The following is a 26,567-nucleotide window of genomic DNA, read 5'->3' on the forward strand; positions in this document are numbered from 1 at the left end:
ACAAGAAGAGCAACCGCGTATTTAAGCAAGTAGAGCTCGTTTAATTATAGACATTGGGAAAAGCCTAACTGCATTTTTTTCCTGTTATATTATCCTGCAATCCTTCCTGTCTTTTTTCCTCTACAAAAGTCTTGAATGACAATATGTGAATCAGTCAAAACTTCAATTACCTCTTTACAGTAGCATTCTTACACTATAAATGGTTTGATAAAAGAAATGTCTTACTATGTTTTCATTATCAGCACTCCCATCAGTAGAGACAGTACTCCTTTCCACAGGAAAAAAAGAGAACAAACTTAAAAATCTCTTCGCAAACACTCAAATTCCCCCTTCTTCCTTCCTCAGTATTTAGGCGAACCTCAGAGATATGGCAGGTTCTGTTCCAGACCACCCATAATAAAGTGAATATTGCAGTAAAGTGAGTCACACAAACTTTTGGGTTTCCTAGTGCATATAAAAGTTATGTTTACACTATACTGTAGTCTATTAAGTGTGCAATAGCATTATGTCTAAAAAATATTATACTCTAAAAAAGTTTTATGGCTTTCAAGCGAGTTATAACCTTTATGCTGGCGGAGGGTCTTGTCCTAGTAACATTAAAGATTGCTAATCACTGATCATCATAACAAATGTAATGATGAAAAAGTTTGAAAGAGTGGAAGAATTACTAAAAATGTGATGCATGAAGTAAGCAAATGCTGTTGGAAAAATGTTGCCGATAGACTTGCTTGATATGGGTTTCCACAAACCTTTGATTTGTGAAAAACAATATCTGCAAAGCACAATAAAACAGAGTGTGCCTGTAATTGTTATTAGAATAACCCTAGTTACACCCCCTTGTCATATCTTTCTTCCCACAAACAGCATTAAAAATGCATTCAGTGTACAAATACCTCATCAGAAACAAACAGCAGTAAATTCTTATGACTGATTCAGGTGCTCCAAAGTGGAGATAAAAGCAATTCGACCAGGCCAGGAATTCCTGGCTCTTTAGGATTGTTGGCCTAATTCCTACTGTAAATGGAAAATAACAGGCAAGGAGGTGATGGTGAAGTTGAGAATGGTGGTTAAGGAAAAAGGGGTAAAATGTCATTTCTAAAGAAAGGCCTTTCTTCTGGGCCTTGCTAAAATCTAGAATAATTTATACGTATCCTAGACTAAGGGTATTGTAAAACAGAATAGAAAAGGAAAACATTTGAATCATAATCATATGAAAGTACAACCAGGGACCTGGAGGTGAGGTTTGTGGCTTTTAGTAGAACAGCCTGAAATATATTTTCAGCCCATCTAACTACATAACTGTAGAACACTTTTTAAAAATTGGTCAATACCCTGACATTGTTTTTGTTGATATCTCCTGACTGCTACTCCAAAATCAGAACCCATGCTGCTCTCTGCCATGGGCAGCTGACCTGGATGGGTTCCATATGCAGGTCATCAATTCTCTCTGGCTTGGAAGTGGAGATCACAGGGAGGGAAAAGCAAAATCAGTTATTTGTCCTGCTCCTTCCCTGTAAGGTCACCTTGGTCTAGTTGAGTGAAGGTCACTCTCCTTACAAGACAGCTGATTTTATGGGACTCTCTCCTTCCAGGTTTTGAAATCTGCTCCCTCTTCTTGTCCCTTCAAGTTCAGTTTTATTATTCAGCTGCTCCCAGCTCTGGGTGTGTGGGGTGGAATGCACTATCTTCTGTATACCCCTTTGTACAATTTTGAATGTGCCAGGCATTTTTTGTTAGGACCTGACCTATGCACACTTCCAGTGTAGAAACCAATCTGTTATTCTTGAGCGGTATGTAATTTGAACCTAATCCAATCACAAGTATCATTATATTAGGTTAGGGGTTGCATTTGGGTGACAAATTAGACTTCTTGTGACCTTCCATCTTTTTCTATTTCTGGCTAAGGGACAGGAATAATGGTAAGAAGACTAGTGTGCCTATTAGTACAATCACAGGGCTAAAACTGGTAAAACTCTTGCGTACTATCACCCCTGAAATCTTACTTTGAATAATGGTTTCTTCTATGACTAAATCTTCTAACTTTAGCAGAGGCAACTGGCAGATATCAATGAGAAGAAGAGACATGGAACCTATTTCAACCTCCCAGACACTCAGAGACTTCTCGTAAGGATTATGAAAAAAGGGAGAGCTTCTTGGGGCCTAGATCTGCCTCTGCCATGAGTTAGTTGGATCATCTTAAGTGGCATATGTATGTCTGTTTCACACACCTACTTAGCATTTGGGTTAACTTCTTGCATTCTAGTTATCTCACCTGTAAAATGTGGGAATATGTTTTTTTCCTAGATTTAATCCTATTCATAAAAGTAAAGTATTTTAAGAAGTAGTGTGACCATGGCATTCTAATGTGTTGTTTTAAATAACAGGTTTGTTGAAGAAAACTTAGAAAAGTTTTTTAAAAAAATTTAAAGGATTAAAATAAAATTGCCCATGAAGGACAATGCTATTTTGAGCAGCAGTAACCATAGACAAAGGTCGAAAAAAGAGAAAACAGAGCCCAGCGACTTAAGGAAGTCCAGAAATAATAGAAGTACCTGGGAAGGTGAGTGGTAGAGAGGAGCCAATCTCTCTCCAAAGGCAACCATTTTTAAAGCTTTGGCTTATTTCTTTTTAGCTTTTTTTTTTTTTTTTTTTTTTAATGCAAGATAGTTGGAATCATCCTAGATATTATTGTACTGCTGGATTTTTCTTTTTTAGTAAAAACAAAACTTAAGTAACATGTGATATCCAGTTAATTTACTTAACCGCTAATTATTTATTGAAATATTAGGAAAACGGGAAGTAATGGCAATGTACTGCAATGCATGTGCTTATATATAACTTGGTGTGTGTCTGACCACACACCAAGTTATATATAAGCACATGCATTGCAGTACATTGCCATTACTTGGTGTGTGTTTAACTCGGAATAAATTCCTAGAAGTAGAATAGTTAGGTGGAAATGTGGGAGCATTTAAAAAAGATTTCTGATAAATTTTACAAATGACTCTCCAGAAAATTCAGATCTGTTTACATGCCTAGAAGCAGGGTAGGTATATAGCTGCATGTTGTCTGTGATACCCCTCTACTTGAACACCCAGGGATAGAACCCAAATCTTTCATGAGGCATTACCTGCGATGAGGTAGCTGCGTCTCCTTGATTTGACTCTGTAAAATGTCGTTACCAAAACCAAAAGCATCAAAATCACCGAAAGTAGAATAATCCAGAGAGCTATGCTTTGACTTGGTTCTAAATAATAGTAAAAACAAAATAAAACAAAACATAGTAAGCTGGAAGAAAAATTACCAAAAAAAAAAAAAAAAAAAAAGCATGTGTGTGGGTGGGTAGAGTATGTTTACTATTTTAAAAAACTAGTTGTTTCTGCCTTCTGGGAGGTGGGCAAATATCATATTAGTGATAACATTTTTCATAATGAAAAGATCCATTAAAGAGCCCTGTCTGGATCACAGCATTTCTCATGAGCATAAATAATATTTCCAGTCTCAATGTCTCTATTGTGGGAAACCTGCAAAAGCTATTATATTAACCAATTTTGGGCTTAGTCAGGGTGGGAGTCGGAAGAGGAAAAGATCTGAAAATCTGAGAGGCAATGGGTCTATTACGCATTTTAAGTTTCCCTTGTTACATATTGTATTAAAGAGAATGAATACACTTTTACAAAGGAATAACTATGACTATAAACTAGACTCAGTCCAGCGTTCTCCTTGGGGGATGAAGGGAGGGTGCAGTTCACTCCTGGCTTGGAGAAGTCAGGGTCCTAGAGAAATAGTGACGACAAGTGCAGAGGTGATGAGAAGACCTAAGTAAGAGCCATGGTCTTGAGTGAGAGGTGCAGGCAATTACAGGGATAATAGTGCTCGGAACTCCTCAGGAATAACTGGAGAAACCTGAACATTTCCCAGAATCTTGGTTGGAACTAGAATCATAATTAGTATTAAAAGAAATGAGGACCCCCAAAAGGCAGAAACTTGGAGACGGTGAGTACCAAAATCATAACTTGCTAATCTTGTGATCTATATTCTACCAAAGAGTGGGGAGCAAGTGTTAGAGCACAAAGCCTAATTCAAGGGAAAAAATGTTTATGGTTATTCTTTAAGAACAGCTCAATTTTTAAGAACATACTCTTAAAAATATTTTACAACCAATAAAACATTAACCTCTCCATATATCTGAATTCTATACCCATGTAAAGAAGGAGCAATTTAGAAATGTTAAGTTGACTTTCTAAAGTGTTTTCATATGCATATTTTTCCTCCCTAAGAAAATCCTGCAAAATATAGCTGCTTCTTTATCTATGACCTTCAGTTCTCCCACCTGTAAAGAGATTTGCTCAAGGTCTCATATTGATTTAGCAGCAAAACTTAGCAAGATTTAATTCCATTCAATCCAGCACAACCTTTATCGAGCAGATCTAGACTCTAGGAATCATAAGCACCCCTACCTGGGCCTCCTTTTCAAATGTTCTCGTGGACAAGGCTACAAGTAGAAAATTGCAATTCAGAATAGAAAACCAAGTTTCCTTGAAAGAGTAGCATTTTGTGAGGAACCAGGACTATTTGCCCTGTTCTCCTCCCTGCGGGGGCAGCTCCTGCTACAGACTTTTTCCTGGAGGAAGTTTGAGAAGATCCTCCTCTAGTCTCAACTGGCCAGGGATTGCTTAGGAATGGGAGATTCTGAAACGCTTTTCTTTGTCAGAGATAAATTAGTCCTGATACTTCCTTTTGTGCAAACTGAAAATTAGATCTCTGCTTAGAAAGATGAGCTATATGTAGTCTTCAGACCACTTCTTCCTGATTATTTTTCTACACTCCAAAATGAATCCAACATTTAAAAAACAGGATGTACGCTTAACTGCATTTTACATAAACTGACACTCCTATGTTGGAGGAATATTAACCAATAGGAGCTTCAAATACATCCTAGTTTTTGGTACTCTCAAAGTGTCAACTCTATAAAGGAAGTGTTCTTTCTCGGTGTCTAGAAAACCACTCGACTTAAAGAAAACTCTGCATTCTTATTCCCAATTCTTACCACACAGCGTCACCAAACCTCCAAATCTGTTATTCCTAATTTTTACAACTAGAATGATAGTTTTTCCAAAACATGTTACACTGACTCAAATATCTTTAATGAATAAAAAGAGAGGTGTCATGGTCTCCCATGATGTCAAGTTGCTAGTTTAAGGATAAGGGGATCAACCAACCCACCTAGAAAGTCAACTTCATGAGTACACATTCTATGACTCTATGGGTAGAGTTTAGAACTATTTTATGTATGTATGTATATACGTATTTATTTTTTAATTTTTTTAGGCGTGGCAACACTTGGTTGACCTTACAGATTGAAAGGAACTTGTCAGTTTACAATCCCTTATTTTTTTTTTTTTTTTTATGCCTACAGCACCTGGTCTTCCTAGGTAGCCTCCCATCCAAGTACTAACCAGGCCTGACCCTGCTTAGCTTCCGAGATCAGATGGGATCGGGCTTGTTCAGGGTAGCACGACCATAGACTTCTAAAACTATTTTAAATCAGTTTTGACATTTAACTATCAATAGAAGTAAAAGAAATGAGCTACATCAGGCATATACTTAGTGTTTTCAATGTCCTTTGCTGATTCCACCAGATTCGCAGATCATGCTTCCCCAGCATCCAGCAGAGTCCCAATTCTAACTTCCTACTGTGCCTCAACTCCTCAAACCTTAGGCCCTAAGGTACATATTAGTCACAGGGGTGAGCCAGGAATTGAAGGTGCTCAGCCCAGAGTCACAAAAAATGTAAGTTCCCATTTCATTTCTGAAGCCCTGAAAAGAAAATTTTATGAATTTTCTTTTTTCCTCAATGCAGGACTTGTGTGTGGTGTCTACCATCTTGACCAGAAGTATCCCTGTAAATAACATTTTCAGAAATACTAATCAAAGGTATTTTTTAAATGCCAACCTGGTTTCCCTGTTTAATATTTACAGCTCTACTGCTATAGCCAAAACCCATTATCCAACCCTACTTGTAACTTACCTACATGCACTGTTTGAAAGGTGAGAGAAGTATATTTGCTTGAAGAAATATTGCATAAGTATTCCCCACTGTCTAAAGGACTAAGGTCCCTCAAGGTCAAAGAGAAGTCACTTTGGTTTATTAGTTCTTTGCTCCATAGAAGTCGGGGTTCATTGATAACTGCATTTTGTGAGGAACTCAGAAAGTAAGCCAGGACAGAGAAAGTCTCATTTTTCATTCTGGACCAAGTGACTACGAAGTCTTGATTTAGTAGAAAAAGGTAGTTGGCAAGTTCGCATGAGAGTAAAACGTTTTCCCTTTGCATTTTACGAAGGCCATCTAAGAACAGGATAGAAAAGGAAACATCAATGAAAATAAAATTTTCAAATGAATTTTTTAAGTTTTTAGAAATACTTTTGAAAATACCTTCTTAAAGAGCCATCAGATATTTGTGCTGTGAACTTTCTTAAAAGCTCCCACCAAGTTTAGGCCTTCAAGGAGGCCAAAGCTTGAGCAAGCTAGGGAGAGGTGACACACCTGGGTTTTAACTCCTACAACCTGACAGTGAGCACTCAAGCATGGGCACCCAATATTCACATTGCTACCAGGTACCAACCTTTTAAACTCACTGTTCTTCTATTGACCTCTCAAGTGCTGGTGTTTCCTAGGACTCCACACTTGTCACTCTATCTGCTCCCTAGTAGTCTGTTACTTTTATGGTCTCAACCGTTTCTTAATTTTTCCTTCTGCAAAGTCTCTTTCCTGCACATAAGAAGACATTTCCAACTATGTGCAGGTAATCCTCCACTGAACTGAGCTCTTTTAGAGCAGGTACTCTGCTGCGTATTCTTGGCCTGCTCCTCCAGATCAGCTGCATCTCGTCCTTCCTGTTCTGGACTTCTGTAGGCTGACCTCTGTGGACTACCATGGATTATTCTCTCTGGCTCTAGATTCACTCGCTTTCCAGTCCACCTGCAAGAGAGTGATGTCAAAGCAGGCTATCTAAAATGCAAGACCAGGATCTCTCTGATGCTTCCACCAATCCTCCTTAACAAGAGGTAGAAAGCCTTTCATCTGTTTTTTGCATTCCTCTTCAGGCTTACCTTTTGATATTTAAGCTTTGCCCTCAACCACTTAAACTTCCATAAATCCAGTGAATTACGATGTTGGGCCCACTCTCAAATGAGCAAGGGAAAACACACATGTGTTTTTTTTACCTGGAATGCCTACGTTGTCCTGGAACTTCCTACTACTCTTAAAATTCTGCCCTTATGCAACTTCCTTAAGCATATATTCTGTAACGACCTCATTCATACCCAATGACAGCAAAGAGAATTAATTGCTCCCTTTGTATGCTACCTTCCTGGTTTAGTTTTATTTTTCCATGTTTGCACTAGATGCTGTGGATCCAGAAATAGGAGTCACATTCTTAAGTTCACGGTCTGAGAGTGACAACGCTTGGTACATAACAGAGCTTCAAGACAAAATAGCATGGAGCCTAAGGACCTGTTGGTGCTTCAGGATACTCAGTTCTGAATAAACATGAGAAAATACAATTTTCCATAGAAAATATTTACAATTTAATTTTAACATTTTTAATCATTGCCCATGTTTCCATTGCTGCTTGGCTGATGAAAAGTGAACATTGGGTACCCATGTCTTTAGCACTCAAATCATATAAAGATGGTGAATCACTTATATTTTTAGTGTCTTCTTAGTGAGCATTTTGAGAATATGAAACTCAGAAGAAGAAAAAGCCAAAAAGGATAGTTAATCTCCACTTTCCCTATATAATGGAGACTTACAGAAAAATTTTGCTTTGCTCCTAATGACATGTAAAACAATTTTCCTTGCTATTAGATAAGCAGTGTCAAATAAATATTTCTTCCCCTTAATCTTTTCTTAAATGGTAGCTTATAGAGGTTGAACAGATTTTGGGCTTGTTGAAACAAATGAGAGGAAAGAATGTTAAAAACTGCTCATGCAATGATAGAAGTTCTGATAAAGATGAATGGGCAAATACTACGTGAAGAGACTAAAGAGACACAATGATACGAATTAATTTTGTTTAGGGGCAAGATTGCCAAGAATCAGAGGTGGTGATCTGATAATACACAAACACTCGTTCCTTCTCCTCTGATCTTTTAAAGTGCAATGCAAGTAGAAAACACTCTTTAGAGGATGAACCATAGAGAAATACAGTAATACTAATGAATAGATTTGCTACTCTCCATTTCAAAAATATTTTCCTTCAACTCAAACAACTGGCAAGGTAAGGATTACTTACATTTTATCAATGAAGAACTCATGCTCAGAAGTAAAAACGATTGCTTAAGGTAATACAGTCAGTAAACGTTAGACCTGGGACTCCAGTCCCAGTCTTCTAACTGTTGCAGTTATATTTATTTCCTTTATTTTATGTTCCTTTCTTTCCCTGTAAATCAATCCCTGTTCCCTCCCACCCTCTGACATAGTACATGTACACAGAAAGCCCCATGGAGCCTACCTTTCATCGTCCATCTCCCTGACCATGTTTGCTTCAGCAATGAATTTTCAATAGTACATTCATAAGTTGAATTTGATCCTGTAATATTTACTCTACTTTTAATACAAAAAGAACCAAAATCTCTGGTTTCTTCTATATTGCTTTCAGAGATAGGTGTATTGTCCACTTGCCATGTGATGACTGGATAAGGAAAAACATGTAACACGCCACATATTAAGAAGCTGTGTGTGTTCCTCTTTTCATACTTGATCTCAGGTGTGACAAAAGCTATGGAAGAGAAAAAAAAGGCACAAGAGGAACTGTCATCATTAGCTTCTTTTGAAGCCATCTGTGCAGAACATTTATTATAATACCCATGAAATGAAAAGCTAAGCTTTATGAGAAAAACTTGGCAGTTACTGAAAGGAAATACAAACAAAAACTGTAAAACCTTAAACTATAGCATCGTTATCTACAAGGGGAAAAAAGAACATTCATGGATACACAGCAACTAGCAACCTCAATTATCTAGAAGGAATTCTAAGAAGGACTCTAATGGCTTAGCTGAGCAACCCAAACATAGGTGTTGAAGTCTATAAACTAGAGCTCTTGCAGCAGTCTAGACTCTTTGGGTACTGACACATAATTCTTAGATTTCTGAGTCAAGGTCTGAAGCAGCTAAATGGGACAGAGGGAGAAGGAATGAGTGCAGAATAAAACAGCCCATTAGAAAATGCCTCCCCCCACCCCTGATAAATAAATGAACAGATAAGTAAAGTTAATATGGACAGGAGATAAGTACAGTTGACTCTTGAACAACGTGAGTTTGAACTGTGTGGGTCCACTCATATGAGGATATTTTTCAATTGCCCTGTGTAGTTCAAATCCGTGCTGTTCAAGGGTCATCTGGGTGTTGGGAATCCACATATGCAGGGGGCTGACTTAAGTTTTGGGCAGAGTTTCAACAGCATGGGCGATCGGTACGCCTAACCCCTGTGTTGTTCAAGAGTCAACTATATATATTAAAATTGTGTTCATTTAGAAAACAGAAAAATGTAATTAATAATTCAATATTTTTAAACTGTCATACTGGCAGGAAATTTTGAGATTAATAATGAATGCTGATAAGACTAAGGGGAAAATGGATACTCTTATACTACTGATAAAAGTAATGTATTAAAATCTTCCAATACTTTTCTTTCTGATCACTTATTTCCCTATATTAAGTGTAAGGATGTTCATCACAACTTTTTTATAACATAAAACATTGGAAATGCTTGAATATTTACTTATGGGGTAAGGGGTGTATCAATCATAGCATGTCTATACTATGATATAATATTCGTTAAAAATGAGGTAGATTTGTATGTATTGACTTGGAAGGAATCCCATAGCATAACAAATTAAGAAAAAGACACTTCAGAAAACATGGAATGATATTATGTTTTATCAAACAATGATGTCATTGTTATGCATACTTACCTCCCATCTTTAGTACCACTTTGCTTATGATTTTTATAGATGTTGCCACATAGCACATGTAACTTCCTTCATCCAGAAGGCTTAATCTTCTGAAGGATAGGGAGGCATTCCCATTGTGAATTTCCCCGTGGAAGAGGGATGTCCTGTTTGTGTACCTGGGATCTTGCTTTTCCAAATGGTCACTGTCTTTGTAGTATGTGTGAACATTGTAATCTTGATTCTTCCAGTGAATTACAATGTTGGGCCCACTCTCAAATGAGCAAGGGAGAATTACATCTTCATTAAGTTCTCCAATGACTATTTTCTCATTCAGAGAACTACTATGATTGAAAAAACCTGAAAAGAATGTATACAAAATTAAGCAGTTCTGAAGAGAATTAATGATGGATGCTATCAAAGATATTAGGACTATCTAGAAGAACTATCATTACAGACCACATCATCAAGAACACTTGCTAGTCTACTAGAAGCTCTAGTAGCTCTCTATTTGAAGCTCTCTATTTGAGTTTCTGCAATTTTAATTGAATATCTGTTTGACTCATTGTAACTATGAGAATTAGCAATAGCTTAAAGCATAGAAACACTACATTGCTCCCCACATGATCAATAGTCTCATCTTTCCTCTGATCCTGGCCTGCTAGTTACTGGAAATTATGTATATCATGTAATAAAAGACTCCAGTTGATTTTTATTCCCTGAACACATTCACCTTTAACACCTACTATAACAATAACAAATTAGTTTATCCAGCTAGCTAAAGCCAACAGGCCCTTAAAGAATAGAACAAACTTAACTTGGTTGGGCTAGGAAATATTTGGAGCATGCAGAAAACAATCCTAGGTTCAGAAATCTGTTAGAAATATTCAGACAGTCTCAAGTGAGGGAGCACACAAATGAGAGCAGTCCAAAAGGAGAAATAAGTGACTCATTTATTTTGGCTTTAAGACAATTCTCAGGATATCCTATGAGTCAATGAAAACTAGTTAAGAAATATTATTTTGGATATAAATGTGGAAGTCCAATCCTCCTGACATACATACGTGTATTATTGTCTACTTCAGAAGTTGATTTTTAAAAGCAAATGGATTTCATGAACAAAGTTTCTGCAAAGAAAATATGCTTGGCCATTTCATAATCATTGAAGCCAGCATCCGGTTTCTTTGACCATTTCACAAAACGTTTTAAGTAGATTGTATGCCCTATGAATTCTATATTAGGACTAGAAAGGAGCTTATCTTGTAGACGATATAGTAAACTCCTTTAGACCTTGGCCAAGGCCACCCAAGATGAGAGAATTGGGAGCTCACGTGGCCCTGTCACAAAGTCTTTTTCCTTTGCCTCCTCCTCTGGGGTTTTTCCCCTCTGCCAAGTCCTACTTCTTTCCCTCAGAAGGACTTAATTTACTTCTGTATACAGTGCTAGAGGGACATGGATGGTATTATGCTGAAAGACATGGAAAGGTGGGCTAGAAAAGGAGTGGTTTTGTTGACCTCCCTAATTGCTCTACTAAACACCTCTAATCTTTTATCAGTTAATTAAAAATGTCTATCACAGGATCTAGCAAAGCTGATAATGCCTTCTGTCAAGTGTTGAGTAAATACCAAGCTTACACTATAAAAAATCAACCAATTAATCAAACTTGCCTTTCTAGTGATTTTATATCTGGTAGCAGATAACAGATTAGAAGGAGCCTTAATCAGAGTAGAAAAGAGAAAATATAATTTTTAATCTTCATGTAGACTTCCAGTCTGTTCCCTGTTTTTCACTAACTGATCTTTCAGAAAAGTTCACAATGTTATGACTATAGAGGAAACAGCCACCTTGCATTGTGTGCTCATGTTCCTATCAAATGATACAAATAACTAACACTTGGGTGTAATATAAAGAAACTTACCTTGAGATCCCCTTAGAAATGTTATAAGAATGAGGAGGAAAGACAGTACTGCCTTCATATCTTCTGGAGGTCATGTTAGTTATACCATCAAAGAAAAGCAAAATATGCATGTTATACATTTTAAGTGCAAACAGAATTGGGAGAATTAAAGTGTCTGACTATAGTGGATTAGTTCAATAAACTATGGTACTTCCACACAAATAATTCTCCTGCAGCCATTAAGATGATATTGTAAAAGAAAGTGCCATAGCATGGAAGGAGGTTCTTATTGTTATAAAAGGAGGAAATCAGATTATAATGAAACTTTTAAGTAGCATAGTCCCTTTTGAAAAGCACACACATTTCTGCACATAGGAGACTGACGTATCCCTAAAAATACACTAAAATGTTAACTCTGAAGAGCAGGTTTCGTATCTAATGCAGTGCCAAGTATATAGCAGGTTCTGAAAAATGGCTGTTGAAAGAATAAAGATTTGGTATACGTTCAGCGGTGGTTCTCTGGATAATGGTTTTTGTCTGTTACTTTTAAAGCTCTCTACAATGAATGTGTACTGCTTTATAGTAAATATACTAAAAACAAATTCGATGAAATATTAAATGCTAATGATGTTAACTGTGGTGTTACTTATAATTACACATAAAAAAACAAAACCAAACCTGTGAACATATTAAATGTCCAATAATTGTGCAAATCATAAGGCAGCCATTAAAATCATGGTTAATAGTTTCGAAAAATTTAAAAAGTAAAAAAATACAGACTGCAAAATGTATGCATACAACATAATTTCGAGTAGGTAAAGTACAACTGATTTTCTGGTGATAGGATTATAGATCATTTTTACTCTTAAAAAATTTGTTTAAAGAATAGCATACAGTAGTTTCAAAACTTCTGAAAAAAATTCTTAAAGAAGTTATTTGGGAGCTCTACCATCACATGATTGTATTTTAAATGTTACAGGGTATGAGATTTAAGAATGATTAAAGCTATCCTAAAAAATAAAATTAGATTCCTTCATTGCATTTTATCAAATTAAAACCTGTTAGATTAATAATTTATAGTTTCAATTTTACATTTTAAATACTAGAGGAAAATAATTAAATATACATCCTTGGGAGAGCACCTATTAAACATGACTGTACATTTTCTGCTATAGATACATCTGTATAAAAATTGGAAAAGCAATAAAAACATTAAAATACAAATAAATAGGGAAAACATTTGCAATATGACAAAGTTATCACTCCAATAGCTTCCATCTTTCCCAGAGCAAGAGCTAAAATGCTTGCCAAAGTAAAAACTTGTAAAATAGTATCAGTAATGAAATGAAGACCTTTATATTTCTTCCTATAGATGTATTTGTATATATAATACATGAAAAGACTTCACAATGATTATCTCTGAATAGTAAGGTTTCAAGTAATCATTGAGCTTATTTGTGAACATAGGGGTAGATATGTAAATACTTTTGACTTTTATAGACTTTTAAAAAATTAAGATTTAATCCGTCTCTTTCCAAGCAAAAATTAACTCCGCCTGGTTTTACGTAAATTTAAGGCATTTCATGTTCACTGTCCAAGATAGGTTCACCTCACTCTCCATGATTCTAGTATTTGCTACCTTTCTTTGAAACTTCCAACATCCTTTTTTCCCATCTCCCTTTAAGCTAATGCTCTTGCTTCTTTAATTAGTTACAATTATGGATACTCCCTCATCCACCCCCATTAACAGCTGTGTCCACTCTTTCTGCCTCCCCTTCTCCTCTTAACCAAGGCCAAATCTTTCATTATTGCTCAGTATCCCACATCTTTTTTTGCATTCTAGAAATTTATCCCTCAATTATATCCCTTGTCTACTATATTATCAGGTTCTCTCTCTCTAATTCAATCCTCTGAGTATAAACATTACAAAATGTTCCATCTTAAGAACGTGAAAAACAAAATAGTCTCCTCGACTCTTGATTAGCTATTTATCTATTTCTCAGTTCTATTAATTTCTTGAACTAATTGTCTAAATAGCCACCCCATTTCCCCTTTGCAGTCTCCCCTCAATCCACTCTGGGCCCATCTGCATGACATGTCATAAATTGCCCTTGTCAGTGTCAATGAAAACATCCATGTTGTCAAAAACAGTGGATACGATTGGTCCTCATGTTATTCAATCTCACGGCTGTATTCAACATAACTGGCTATTACTTTCCTCATGGAAGATTCTTCTCTTAGTTTCTGGATCACCATATTCTCCTAGTTTTTCCTTCCTCACTGCTGTTCTTCCTTAGTCCTTCACTGGACCCCCTCCTCTGCTTGCCCTATTTAGGTGAATTCCTCTATTCCGTGGCTCTGAATGTCATCTGTATATCAAGGATTCTCAAACTTATATACTGAGTCAAGGTCATATATTCAACTGCCCATGTGATCTGTTCATTTAGATGCCTTATAGGCATCGCAGAATTAACATAAGCCCTTGTTTCCACCTCATTCCCTTTACCATTGTCCCTGTCCCAACCTAAACAATACAACAAAAATTACCCTATTCCTCCTTCAGTCTTTAACTCAATAATTGATAACAAATCTTCCCAGTTGTGTAGGCCAAAAACTTAGAAATCAACTTTGACTTTTTCTTTCCCTCATGCCCATATCTAACCCATTCATCAGTTTTGTTTTTTGTTATTTTGTTTTTTGTTTTTTGGGGTTTTTTTTGCTACTGGATTAGACAAAACTACATTACTTATACACTTATCTCCAACTCTACTCTTACAATCCTGCTCCAAAGCCACTGAATATCTAAAATAGATATCTGGCTGATTACCCCTTTTCTACTCTTGCCTCCTTACAATCCACTGTCAACACAGCAGCCAAGAGTCATATTTTTAAAACATAAATCATTCAAAGGTATCCTTCTAATTAAATCCCTTCACTGGTTTCCCATCACACTTAAATACAAATTCTTAACTCTAACCTCTCTAGCCTTTTGTACTTTGGTTCTTGGTCCTGCCAGCCCCTCTAGCCTCTCCCATAACAGCCCAAAACATACTTCCAAAAGCCTTGTGAACACAAGTGTTCCAATTCAAGGGTCAGCATGAGTATAAGCCGAAAATTAGGCCCTTGAGAACTATATAATTCATGTCTTTTGAATAAAATGACAAATTACAGTAACCCATTTATCATCTAAGAATGAAAAAAAAAAACTGTGAATAAAAAAAACATACTCAACCTCTTCTACACAAACGTTTGATTTAGCGCTGTTGAAATAATTTCAGCATTCAGCTAAGTGAAGCAGTTAATGAGTACTTGGCCCTATTTTTATGCCTAAGTTTTATTTTTAGACATTGATTTTCTTCCCCAAAAGCAGCATAAATCTTCCACCTTGGATTAAACTGAAGTTACCCAAGTTGCAATCAGCATCCTTACAAAAGGGCTCAAATGTTAGAAGCATCTTGTTCTGGTACGTTTTGGCTGGATTCCAGATGTCGGTGAGAAAGGCAAAAAGAGGCGGCCTCTGTAATGGAACATGGCAAAAAGAAATCTTGACGCTAGGACCAATCAGACAGAAGAGAAAATTGAGGCCATTCTACAAGCATAAAATAAAGAGCACAGAACAGCTACACTGTACCCCTCTTAATAGCTACAGACCAAATTGACTGCAGCCATCAGCACTAATTGTGACAGTGGTGAGAACTTCACTTGTGTTCAGGTCAGATTCTCTAGCCTGCACATCGGTAACACTCAAAGCTAGTTCCAGCCTCATAACCGCTGGCCTAGATGTGACCAGAGCCACATAACAAGTCAATTCTCTTTTTGAAAAACAAGAACGTTTCACATCACTTGCATCATGCCAGTTTACGTTATGAATTCCTTCAGGAAAAATAGCTACATTCTCCTCTGCATCGTTTTTCAATTCAGTGCTTCTCTACAGTGCTGATGGCACTGAGCCCATTTGTGAAGGAAGTCATAACAAAAGGAAAACTCTTAGTAGCATCCTAGGGATTTCCCCTTAGCATCCATTTAGATTTTAATAGGATTGACTTTGTTTAGATAGAAAATAAAAAGAACAATTTTAGGATTATCCTTGCTTTATTAAAAAAAAAAAAAATTCTCCCCAATGTTTTACAGTGAAAATCTGCCACTTGAGGATTCATATATTGAGTTGAAACTGAAATTCTGGGGGTACTGGTTTGGCTCTAGGCTCTGTTTTTGTTTTTGTTTTGGGTGAGGAGTCTTTCTTGGTTTGTGTGTTTGGAACCAGATTAAAAGTATGTGCTAATACATTTTGGGGGAGGTGTAGAGGTACAGTTGCAGGGCAGAAAGAGTAAAGGAAAAGGGGAAGTGAAATAAGGAAAAAAGCAGAAACTAGGTGGTAGTGCCTTGGTTTCCACAGATTTAGAACAGAACACAGAGCCACAAGCTCAGTCTCAAAGGATGATCTCCAGGCATCTGCAACAGAACCACAGCACCTCAGAACTACCATAAGAGGAAGAGAGCAAAAGGAATTTATAGGTTTTCTCGATTGGTCAAAGTTTTCCCTCTGAGACTTTAACTCCTATGCTCTTCCTGGTTGTGTACCTGGCCCCTTGGGACAGACACTAAAGAAGCCAGATGTCATGCTTCACAGCATGACACTTTGAGTCTGGAAATACAGGGGAAAGGAAATCACAGCCTCCGAGAGTCTCTGTGGGTTACCCTGGGACTCTACAGCTATTGCATCTCTCACTATGGTAGGTACAGTGGAGGACATGCTGAACTTGGCCTCCCCAGGGGAGGCAGAGTCAGCTGCTGACATTTGAAAAGGAGGCAATGGCACTGGGGTAAGGGGTTTCTAACTAGTCGAGGGGCCAGGAAACAAGTAAGGCCAAAAAAATCTAGGGAGGCTCGTAAATTGGGTCCATTAAAAGTATTTCAAAAACACCACACATTTAATATCTGATATTTTGTATATTAGCAGACCATTAATCACCTGCTCAGATTCCCTGTGGTCACTTTTATCAGTTCAACTGTCATGCACACATTGCTCAGCTACTACTACCTGCTCACATAACTGCAATCTTCTTCAGAGGATTGCCCTTAGGTGATGGAAGCTATGGTTCTAAGAGTTACACTCCTTCCCTACTCCCTGCTGCAGTGGTGGCTTCAAGGCAAGAGACAGTCTGTGGTCCACAGCCCCCCTGGGAATAAGGCTGAGACTTCACCTGAAGCCACATCCTCACTTAGCTTCTATCTCTGTTCCATCTTGCTTCCCACACTTCCTTACAGGTTTCTCCTAAAAACACTCCCTCATTATTTGTCCACAAATCCCCATCTCCGGTGGGGTTGGTCCCTAGAAGCAGAGCCTGAGATAAAGTACACGCGTAGGAAACCACATTACACAAGAGGGACCAGGGCACCACTGTGCTGGCAAGGACCATCTTCCAGTTCAGACTCCTATCACGGAAGATTCTTCTCGACAAAATGACAGATTATATCATCCTCCTCAGTTTTGCTCTATACAAGAAAGAATATAGCTAGACAGAGTGGGGTTTTTTTTGTTTTTTGTTTTGGTTGTTTGTTTAGCAAGAACACTGAAAAGCCAAGACAACAAACAAAAGAAAACATCAGGGTTAACAAGGCATATGGCAGGTGTTTTGTAGAGCACATAAAGGCAGTGAGCAATTGAACATGTCTCTATTCACTGAAATGAGTTTTGAACATGTGCAAATGTTAAGGTCTAGGTCTCCTGGAAATATTCACCTCTCCCTCTATAGAACACACCGATAGATGCCTAATGGCACACCAAATGCTTCTGGGAAGCTAGTCTGCTATGTCTGTGTTTTTCTGCTCCCATCAGTTCAGTGTATTATCATTAAATAATTTAACTAAATGTTGTTAATTGACTAAATGGGAAGACAAATGTGTTTCTCCAACAACTAAGTTGAAAAAGATGAATGAGTTAGAAGGCTAAATAAAAGCAAACCGCAAAGGAGGAGGGAAGAAAATTCTGGTATTGGATTAGGTGTGGGAGACACAATAGTGAAAGACTGAAAGCAAATTATAAAGATCTAGACGGAGTTGGACTCTTTTCTAACAACCTGAATGCAAAATTCTCTAGGTGCTTTCAAGAAACAAAAACTAGAAATACTGGATGGTACATTATTAATTTAGTTGGTGCAAGAAAGATAATTCAGGAAATCAAACAGCAGGCCCCATACTCAGAACAGGCCTTGATGTCCTCCACTCACAAAACCAGAAAATAGACATTGGTATATTTATATATTTTGAATGTTTCTAAAATTAAATTTAGATATCTTTTTTTAAAAGCCAGACCAACTACTGGACCTGATTATGTCACATGTAAGGATTTTGACTAAAGAAATGAAAGCTCTCAAATGATATGATGAATTTTCACCACAGATAATGGGAGGCAAGTTTCTATAACACAGAGGAGGAGCAGCAATATGTGGAGGCCAAAGAATCTGGGCTCAACTGTAATGGAAGCCTTCCTTCCTCACATTGGTTTAGGTTTATCACCTAATTCTGATATTAGAATCCCATTGTATGGTGATGTATCTACTGTTTCTCATTCTCCAATAGGAGATTAACCATTCTGATTCAGTCCCTGTGTGTGCTTTTCAAATCCAAAAGAACTCCTCTTTGTATCTACTTATTAAGGTGTTGGGGTTGAGTGACCTACAACAGAATATCAGAATTAAGGATTTGGTGTGAAGAAGAGCCAAAACCCAATCTTGACAAGAATTATTCCTAGCAGCGCACTGCTTAGAGCTTTTATTAGGTAATGCTTTATAATAGGTTGCTTTCCTCCAGTGCTTGTGCCTATATACACCTGAATTAGAGGCTTTCAGTCCTTCGAATTTAAAGTTACAGCTAATCCAACTAGCTGGTGCACTGGGAACAACTGCTGGCCTTTCAAAGTACAGTAGTTATCAGGTTGGCTTTGTACCAGTGAGTTTTCTGTACAGTTCAGTGTCAGTTCTGCCAAATAACTTTTGTTTGTGAAGCGCCATTGCTTCAGCCGTATGTCCTACTCACAATCCATTCCTAAATTAGGGTCAGAAAATGTTAAAGTTCTGAGAAACAAGAGAAAACAAAATACCTCAACTTTATCCTGACCTCCTAGGAAACAAAATTAGATCTTTCTTCGTATGGGACCCCATACGAAGCTTGTCATCCCACAAGCTTACCATCTTTCCTGCCAATAAAAACATACAGCTTGAACACCTCCTATGGGTCACAAACTGTACAGGGATGAGTCAGACAGTCTCTACTCTGCCTGGCACTCAAAAATAGGTGAATTATATTAATAAATCATAATACAGAGATAAGGACTCCCGTTAAGTGCTATGCAAGGACAGAGGACGAATACTTGAGCTTCATGAGGGCGGGGTGTTAAGGGAAGCTTCTTGAAGCATCAGCTTTTTGAAGCTCAAGAGAAACTGGCCTGTAAAAGAGTAGAGAGAAATAGAGGAGGGAAGTTATTCTAGGTGGACAGTAGAACAAAGTTATATAGCTGCAAGAGAGAAAATACCAAGCAGGCCATGTGGAAGAGAAAAAGCTGGAAAGGTGTGCAAGGGCTAAGATCATGACCTTTCTTGCAAGCCACACTAAGGAAATAGAAAACTAATGAAAAAGTGAGATTTGTGTTTTAGAAAGATCACACCAGTAGGATTATAGCAGATAAGAGCCAGCCTGTAAGCATCAACGAAGTAAATGTGATAGGAAACCATTTAAAAGCAAACTTTATAGTATGAAAAGGATAAAATGTGAAAGAACACCGTGACAGAAACAGGTACCATTTTCCTCCTCCCTCACTAACAGAACTCCTTCTCTGTCTAGCCCTGTGCGACCACCTCTAGTTAAAAGGAGAACTGAGAAAGGGTAAGGAAAAGGAAAGGAGATGACCATGATCTGGCTCAGTGTGGGAGTGAGCATCCTCCACACTTGAGAAAGAAGGAGCTGGGGTGATGACCATTGTGAAGAGCTGGGTTTGGGGAGGGGTGGAAAACAGTCAGAACTTCCAAACTTTCTTGGAAATTGAGAGTCCAGCAACTAAACATGTTTACACAACTCTTGAGTATGGAACCCCAGTTATGTCTATATGTCTGCCTTTTCCTCCTCCTAACTCTGAGCCCAAGAGAAGTAGGAAAGTGTGGGCAGCCTCTTGCACTGCTTTGTATCCGAAATGAATTACAGGCATACCTCGTTTTATTGCATTTTGCTTGATTGCACTCCACAGATGTTGGATGTTTTTTTCTTCCACCAGCCAAAAGATGATGACTCACTTTATTGTGACACTCACTTCACTGCAGTGGTCTGGAACCAAATCGGCAATATCTCCAAGGTATGCCTATACTAAAATTAAACTGGAAACAAACAAACAAACACATTTTGAGACCGTTTTGAACAATGGGACATAAACAGAGGTCTCTTGGGAGGATTTCTATAGAAACTTTTATGTCCTTGTGAGAGAAATAGATGCAAGAGCTGAATGATGGCAAACCTGATCCGTCTACTTTCTGAGCATAGATTCAATGCCTGGAGCTGCAGCAGCCATTCTACAGATGTGAGGAAATAAGCATGAGGATTGAAAAGTCCATGTAACAAGAACGATAGAGCAGAAAGACAGAAAGATGGAAAGAACCTAGGTTGGTATTATTTTTGAGTCCCTGTACCTGCTTGTTCAGGATTCTCTACCTTTAAACTTCCTGTTAAGTAATACATTCAAACTGCTGTGAGTTGGACCTACAAATGACTCCATACATTCCAAAGTGACAAAATAAAAATAACTCTTTTACCTGATGAAGAGGTACTGACGCAGGAAGCAGGCTCCATTTTTGTCTACATAAATAAATCAATGAATAAAATAATCTCTCCTACCACAACAAAATATTGAAAGATGTTACATCATTTTTTAACAGAGTTAAGTGAGAGACATGCATTTGCTTGCTGATGGTAGAAAAGCCAGTTTTAATCTTGAAGCTAAAACAAACATTAGTTACAAGCCTTTGGAAGTTTGTAGTAAGTTTAATGTGCCTTATGTTTTTTATAGGAAGAGATTTCTAACAGCAGAACCACATTAACCTTAAATTTCCTATTTCTTTTTAGTGTCATCATTAAAAGGAAAATAAACTGATTCTCAGCAGAAACATTTCTTGCAAATATGGAAGTTTTCTATTATACAACTAGAAAAGAGTTTGGCTAACTATTTTACTCTCCAGAGCCCCTGTTCCTATTTCTTTCAAAGAAAAAAGGAATAAATACTTGTTTTGAAGGGGCCTTTAAAAATAAGGCTATAAAGTAGTAAAGTAACTTCATAGTATACAATTAGGACATAAATGCCCTTCCCCCCACCCCAAGCATGTCCTCATGGCCTTGGTTCCCATACTTCTTAATTCTATAAACTACTCCAGTATCTTTCCATTTTATGTGTGACAACAAAATCTGTTTTTTGCTTAAGGTAATTTAAATTTGGTTATTATAAAAGTGTTCTGACACCGAATCTTGCCCACTGCCATATTCACCTTCAATAATATTCACAGATATGAAAAAAAAAATCTAAATAAGGCTTCATTTCCAACCTAGCAGGATGACAAAGATATAGGTAGGTAGGTAGGTAGGTAGGTACACACATAGATATCTACACATAGATATACATTTAATGTTCAGTTCTGGAAAAGATACTTGGAGAAATGGTAATGGTATACACTGATATACAACTCTCTGGAAAGTAATTTGGCAATATTTATTAAAATGCCTTTACAACAGCAAGACCTTCTCTATCATTTAAGGTGAGCTTAGTGACAAGCAACAGATTTAAAACTGAAGCAAGAGGAAAATTTATTAGAAGGACACAGGGGAACTCCAGAATTGAAGGAAGAACAACCAAGTTACAAAAAGAGCAGAGGCTCAGACAATTTCAGGAAAACCAACAACAGGAACCCTGGGGACTTCTTGAGTTCTGTTTTGTGGTGACTCAGATCCAATCGACTTCCACCTGAACAGTGAGCAGGTCACTGTTCTACTGTTCAAATGGGAGGGATGAAGCATTGGTTACATATTTCTACCCTTGGGAAAGTCAGCCATGGCAGGGAAGGAAGAGCTAAATACTATACACTCAGTTCATTGGTATATTTATATGCATGCACCGTTGGCTGCTCAACATACACACATGTTCCTGTGTAGTCACAGATGCTTCCACCTAACACCACCCAAATACTCTATGAACGATGGCAAACTCGCTCACCTCTTTCACAATGGGAAGTGGTCTGAAGTTACACACGGCTGCTTCATCCAAGAGTAATGGTAGATTTCACAAAGCCATTGCTCATAAAGATCAGTGATTCTCATCTTTGTAGGAAAGAAATAGTAAGTTTTTGTTTCTAATCTGTCATGGACAAATTCATTGGGAAAATGCAATAAAAATGAATTGCTAAAAAATGAAATTAAAAAGAACATAAAAAGAATTGGTTTTTTATTATCACATACCACAGGCATAGAGATTTTGATACTAATTTGACAGAGTGATTTTACATGCTCTCTATTTCTAAACTTCTTGCATCATGAACCAGTAATAAATAGCTCACAGACTGGCACCAGCCTGCAGACCCTCCACTTTGAGTAGCTCTGCTTTAAATGATATCCATTCCCCCTCAACTTCTGCTTCAACATATGGTCCAAAAGGAATAGAAATACTTTACCACCAACAACATGCTCTACACACGATATGGACAGAAGAGACTTTTTTTCTAAGTCATGTCACAACAAGGAAACAGGCCTTTTTTCTGCTCTCAAAATCTGCAAATCCTTTCTTTAAAATCCAGGTGCTTTTACTGCAATTCTCCTACAAGGAATTGCCACAGGCACCATTCAACATCCAGCTCTACCTCAGTCACTGCATTAATTTGCTTCAATGAGGAGACAACATATGGACAGCAGTTGCAATGAGAATCACCACCTGATTAAAAAAATGTTAGGCAGCTTTTCTGGCATCAGCTCCATCTTCTCCATGCCTTGAGCTCCCAACAGACAAGACCTGCTAGGGTTCCAGCTTCCGCAAGGTGACCTCATCCCTGGGTTCTCAGCACAAATTCTTCTCACCAATTCCTACTGTATCCTAAGTTCCTCGCTATCACCTATTCGATTTTCTTACTTCTCTATCACCTGGTTTGCTACATTAAATTCTCTCTGTTGTAAATACCTGAAGTGGATGTTATTCTCTCTGAAAGACTACCTGTAGATCAACTAGGTTTACTCACATTAGTCCCTGTAGGATGATAATTAACACATTTTTCTCTGAGTATATAATAGGAATATTTATCCTTTGCGACTTTTAGAGCCCCCAAATTAGCTTTCACCTCTTTTGTAAAGGCTGTTTAGATTAAGAGAACCAAATGGTAGTTATTTGCATACCCCATACCTTCAAAATAGCTGATCGAAAGCAATATCACATTCTAGGATATATTTAAAGGCTTGAAAGATGTACATGTGGATATTTATACCTTATTCCCATCCAGTTTAGACATTTCAAACATTGATGACAATTGAAAAGGTTTTATTTTTTATACCAAAAAAAAAACAAAAAACAAACAACAACAACAACAACAACAACAACAAAAAAACGAGCAAAAAATAGACTTTAAAGGCTGGCTCATCAATATAATTCCTAAAGATTTCATGTTTAATTTGAGCCAAAGATTTCTGCTTGTCTATTTCCTGAGCCCTGATTACTCTACTGCCTTTGGATCTCTGACCACACCCACTTGGAGTCTGCAATCACTCGCCTTCAGCCTGATTCCTAACTGCTGAGTTTAGGGATCCCATTTTCATTGCATCTCTTTTCTCTGCAGTCGTAGCCCATAGTTAGCAATGTTCATTTTTAAAGGATTCTACAGCCTGTCTCAGCAATCTATTTCTTGTGGAAAGAAGATTCTTCTGAGATGCAAAAGCAAAACAGAATGAGAAGGAGGTATGCCATACACATATATATATATCCAAACTTATGTTTTTAGTTGTGCAGACTTTGAGAGCAAGAAAAGCCTTAGGATGATAAAAGGGAAGGAATTCAATGTCACTTAGTGTAGGACAGCATTCAACAATGGTCTGCACTCACTAGGGCACCAAACATGAAATTAAAGCTGGCTGCTTAAGCTAGCACATTGAGTGCACACTATTTGGTAAGTATAATAGCAATAGTTTCAATAAATCTGAATTTCTGAAATTTCCTCTAAAATGCTTTCTTCACTATACCCTCTAAGGCATGTATGTGCTGAATTTAAATTAATCTTTGTTGCTGAGAGCACTAATGAAAAAGATATGGGATTGGGCCATGTACATTTGCCAGAGAAAATATAGGACATCAGATTAAATTTGAATTGAGATAAACAACCAACAATATTTCAATGTAAGTAAGTCCTGGGCAATATTTGGGACACACTCATACTAAAAAAATTCTTGATTGGTTATCTGGAATTTAAATTTAATTAAGAGTCTCGTGTTTTTATTTGCTATCTTCAGCAACTCTATTGGTGAGGGCAGCTGACATTATCTTCTTTTCAAATAAAAAAAATCTTAACTGCATTTGACAAGGGAATATATACTGGTTTAGAACCAAGGCTGTGGAGTGAAATTGCCTAGGTTTCAATTGCATCACCTCTACTCAATGACTGTTGACCTTGGACCAGTAACAGTTACATAATACGTGTGGCCAGCGTGCCTCGTCAATCTCCACTCTCTTCGTTTGGCAACAGCTACCCGGACACAAAGAGCTTCACCCCAAGGTGATGCCCAGTTTCCTGAGGGTGAGAAGTTGATGAGCTATCTGGCTACCACTTACCATGAGCTCTTACATTTCTGTCCCAAAACATAGAAGGGAGCCTCACTGCCTTTCACCCCAGTAAGATTCAATGGCTAATACTGCCTTTCTCTAGGTGTCTGTAGTATGTAATCCCATCAGTATCAGCAAGGGCTTTCTTTTTCGATAACAATAGAAAGGAACCCAGAACAAGCTAACCATAAATTTTTGGGGAAGGAGTATAAGGTTATTCACATGACACAAGCGAGGGCACCGCAGACCAGTTCCAGTAAGGAGAGGAGCAGGAGCAGTACAATGTCAGAACCAGGTGCAGAGAAGCATGAGGTCACTGCACCAGGACCCTACTTGAGGTGACCCCCTTTTTTCTGCCTCTGTCAGGTTTCCAAATCTTTTTTGATGGGTGGTAGGGTGCAGCTTGAATCCAGGTGTTCTATTCCTGGATCAGAATGATTAAGGACAAGGACTGAGAACAATGGCACAGCCAGAGACTCTTCGGGAATCAATGTCAGCTGGGCACACACCCCAGTTGGAGTCTATTGTAAGCTTTGCTTCAGCAACCCTATTAGGACTCTATTATAAGAAAATAATGAGAGATGTAATAGACATATGGACAAAGCTGTTTGTTACAGTGAGGAATTGAAAGCAATCTGAATGTCCAACAATAGGGAGAAGATTAAAACAACAATATGGGAGAATAAAATATGATATGTAATTATAATCATAGGGTTTTAAATGCTGAGTTGATATTTAATGTTATAGGAGGTTCTTGTATAAAATTTATAATGCATGTCAAAATTTTACAATGATTCCTTTTTGCCTAAGACTGGCAGGAAATACAAGAAAAATTTACTCACTAGTCTCACCACCCAGAGATAATTTTGCTGTTCACAGTTAAATAGCCTCCATTTTTCTAATGAGCTTGGAAATTATTTTTTTTAATTAAGATTTCTGATTGCTTATGAATCAAGCTGCAACATGCTTTCCAAAATGGATGTTCATTGTTTCTTGAACAAGCTACTCAAGAGAAAACAACCAACTTGGTTTCTCAAGTGCTTCATGCTTATCCCTACAGCTTGTTTTCCTTACAGCGAGCATCTGTGATTTCAGGATCCACGGAAATGCCATGTCTTTCATAAAACCTTTGTCAATTTCTAGTGATAAAGGTGATACAAGCAAAATGTAATAGAATGTAGTCACTTGCCACCACACTCTATTACATTTTGCTTGTATCACTCACACAAGAAAACTTACGGTCTTCTGTAATTTTAAAAGCATGGAAAAGCATTTAAATTTTGCATTGTTTTTGCCAGGGTGGATGGAAGGAAGGGAGATAAGGAGGAAAAAAACAGAAGGAAAGAATTTTTTTTAAATTAAAAAAAAGAACCATGGACTATTCTAAAGATGCTAGAGAGTAAAGAAAACATTGATAACCAAAATGCAACGTGATCCTTGATTAGGTCTTCAATCAAAAAATTGCTACGCTGCAACAAATATGAGAGGGTTGAAATCGTACCAACCATATTCTCTGATCATAATGCTTTGAAACTAGAGATCAACTGTAAAAAGAAAGCGGAAGGAACCACAAATAAATGGAGATTAAACAACAAACTACTGAAGAATAACTGGGTCAGAGAAGAAATAAAAAGGGAGATCAAGAGATACATAGAAATGAATGATAATGATAGTACAACATATCAAAACTTTTGGGACATGGCAAAAGTGGTCATAAGAGGAAAGTTCATATCATTACAGGCCTACCTCCAAAAACACATACTAGCCCAAATAAACAACCTGATGCTTCATCTTAGAAAACTAGAAAAGGAAGAACAAATGAAGCCTAAAGTCAGCAGAAGGAAAGAAATCATCAAAATTAGAGCAGAAATAAATGAAATTGAAAACA

At 37.5% G+C, this 26,567-nt stretch overlaps 1 protein-coding gene and 1 pseudogene across 3 annotated transcripts in view; both read right to left on the reverse strand.

Moving 5' to 3' along the window:
- The window catches only part of HHLA2 (HERV-H LTR-associating 2), a 115,990-nt gene that overhangs the window by 2,971 nt on the left and 86,452 nt on the right, over nucleotides 1-26,567 (reverse strand). For 2 of the 3 annotated variants that reach the window (XM_011384304.2, XM_023527140.1), the window contains exons 7-14: nucleotides 22,100-22,203; nucleotides 20,056-20,219; nucleotides 15,235-15,367; nucleotides 11,872-11,934; nucleotides 9,978-10,313; nucleotides 8,517-8,783; nucleotides 6,032-6,349; nucleotides 3,131-3,247 (exon numbers count right to left, since the gene is read on the reverse strand). In XM_011384304.2, coding sequence (XP_011382606.1) covers nucleotides 3,131-3,247; nucleotides 6,032-6,349; nucleotides 8,517-8,783; nucleotides 9,978-10,313; nucleotides 11,872-11,934; nucleotides 15,235-15,304 — 1,171 coding nt within the window. In that variant the 5' untranslated portion in view covers nucleotides 15,305-15,367; nucleotides 20,056-20,219; nucleotides 22,100-22,203. Of the gene's footprint in view, nucleotides 1-225; nucleotides 269-3,130; nucleotides 3,248-6,031; nucleotides 6,350-8,516; nucleotides 8,784-9,977; nucleotides 10,314-11,871; nucleotides 11,935-15,234; nucleotides 15,368-20,055; nucleotides 20,220-22,099; nucleotides 22,204-26,567 lie in introns of all 3 variants that reach the window. The other variant, XM_023527129.1, reaches the window with a different exon arrangement.
- LOC111736991 lies at nucleotides 5,411-5,529 on the reverse strand (annotated as a pseudogene).

This window comes from Pteropus vampyrus, unplaced genomic scaffold (genome assembly GCF_000151845.1).
Source record: "Pteropus vampyrus isolate Shadow unplaced genomic scaffold, Pvam_2.0 Scaffold1, whole genome shotgun sequence".
NCBI lineage: Eukaryota > Metazoa > Chordata > Mammalia > Chiroptera > Pteropodidae > Pteropus > Pteropus vampyrus.